Raw genomic sequence first — 315 nt, 5'->3', positions numbered from 1 at the left:
CATCACTCACAGCCTGCACTTGCAGCTGGAGGTCGTTCTTCTCCTGCAGCAGAGAGACCATCTTCTCCTCCAGCTCCTTCCTCCGGGCCTCCGACTTCTCCAGCGCCTCCTTCAGGCGCCCAAACTCCTCCTTCATGGTCTGCACAGGGGCAGGGGAAGGATTAGACCAAAAGGACCATATAGGCCAGTATCGCCCCATCCCACCCCTTCTCACTACCCTGGACCAGAGCAATGAGCCCATCTAGCAGTATTTATCTATGAACCCATCCATCCGGCCACACATCTATCCCTCCCTTCCTCTGTAATATCCATCCA

At 55.6% G+C, this 315-nt stretch overlaps 1 protein-coding gene across 1 annotated transcript in view; it reads right to left on the bottom strand.

Moving 5' to 3' along the window:
* LOC112104697 (myosin-6-like) overlaps window positions 1–315 on the bottom strand; it is a gene marked incomplete at its 3' end in the record, with an annotated part of 18,497 nt that overhangs the window by 364 nt on the left and 17,818 nt on the right. Inside the window, exon 21 of the mRNA XM_029914149.1 lies at window positions 17–139. Within this exon, the coding sequence (XP_029770009.1) occupies window positions 17–139 (123 nt within the window). The remainder of the gene's footprint in view (window positions 1–16; window positions 140–315) is intronic.

The sequence above is a fragment of the Terrapene carolina genome, unplaced genomic scaffold, assembly GCF_002925995.2.
Source record: "Terrapene carolina triunguis isolate 2854851 unplaced genomic scaffold, T_m_triunguis-2.0 Scaffold32147, whole genome shotgun sequence".
Taxonomy (NCBI): Eukaryota; Metazoa; Chordata; order Testudines; family Emydidae; genus Terrapene; species Terrapene triunguis.
Note: the sequence above shows the minus strand (reverse complement) of the source record. Positions and strands in the feature narration are given on the sequence as shown.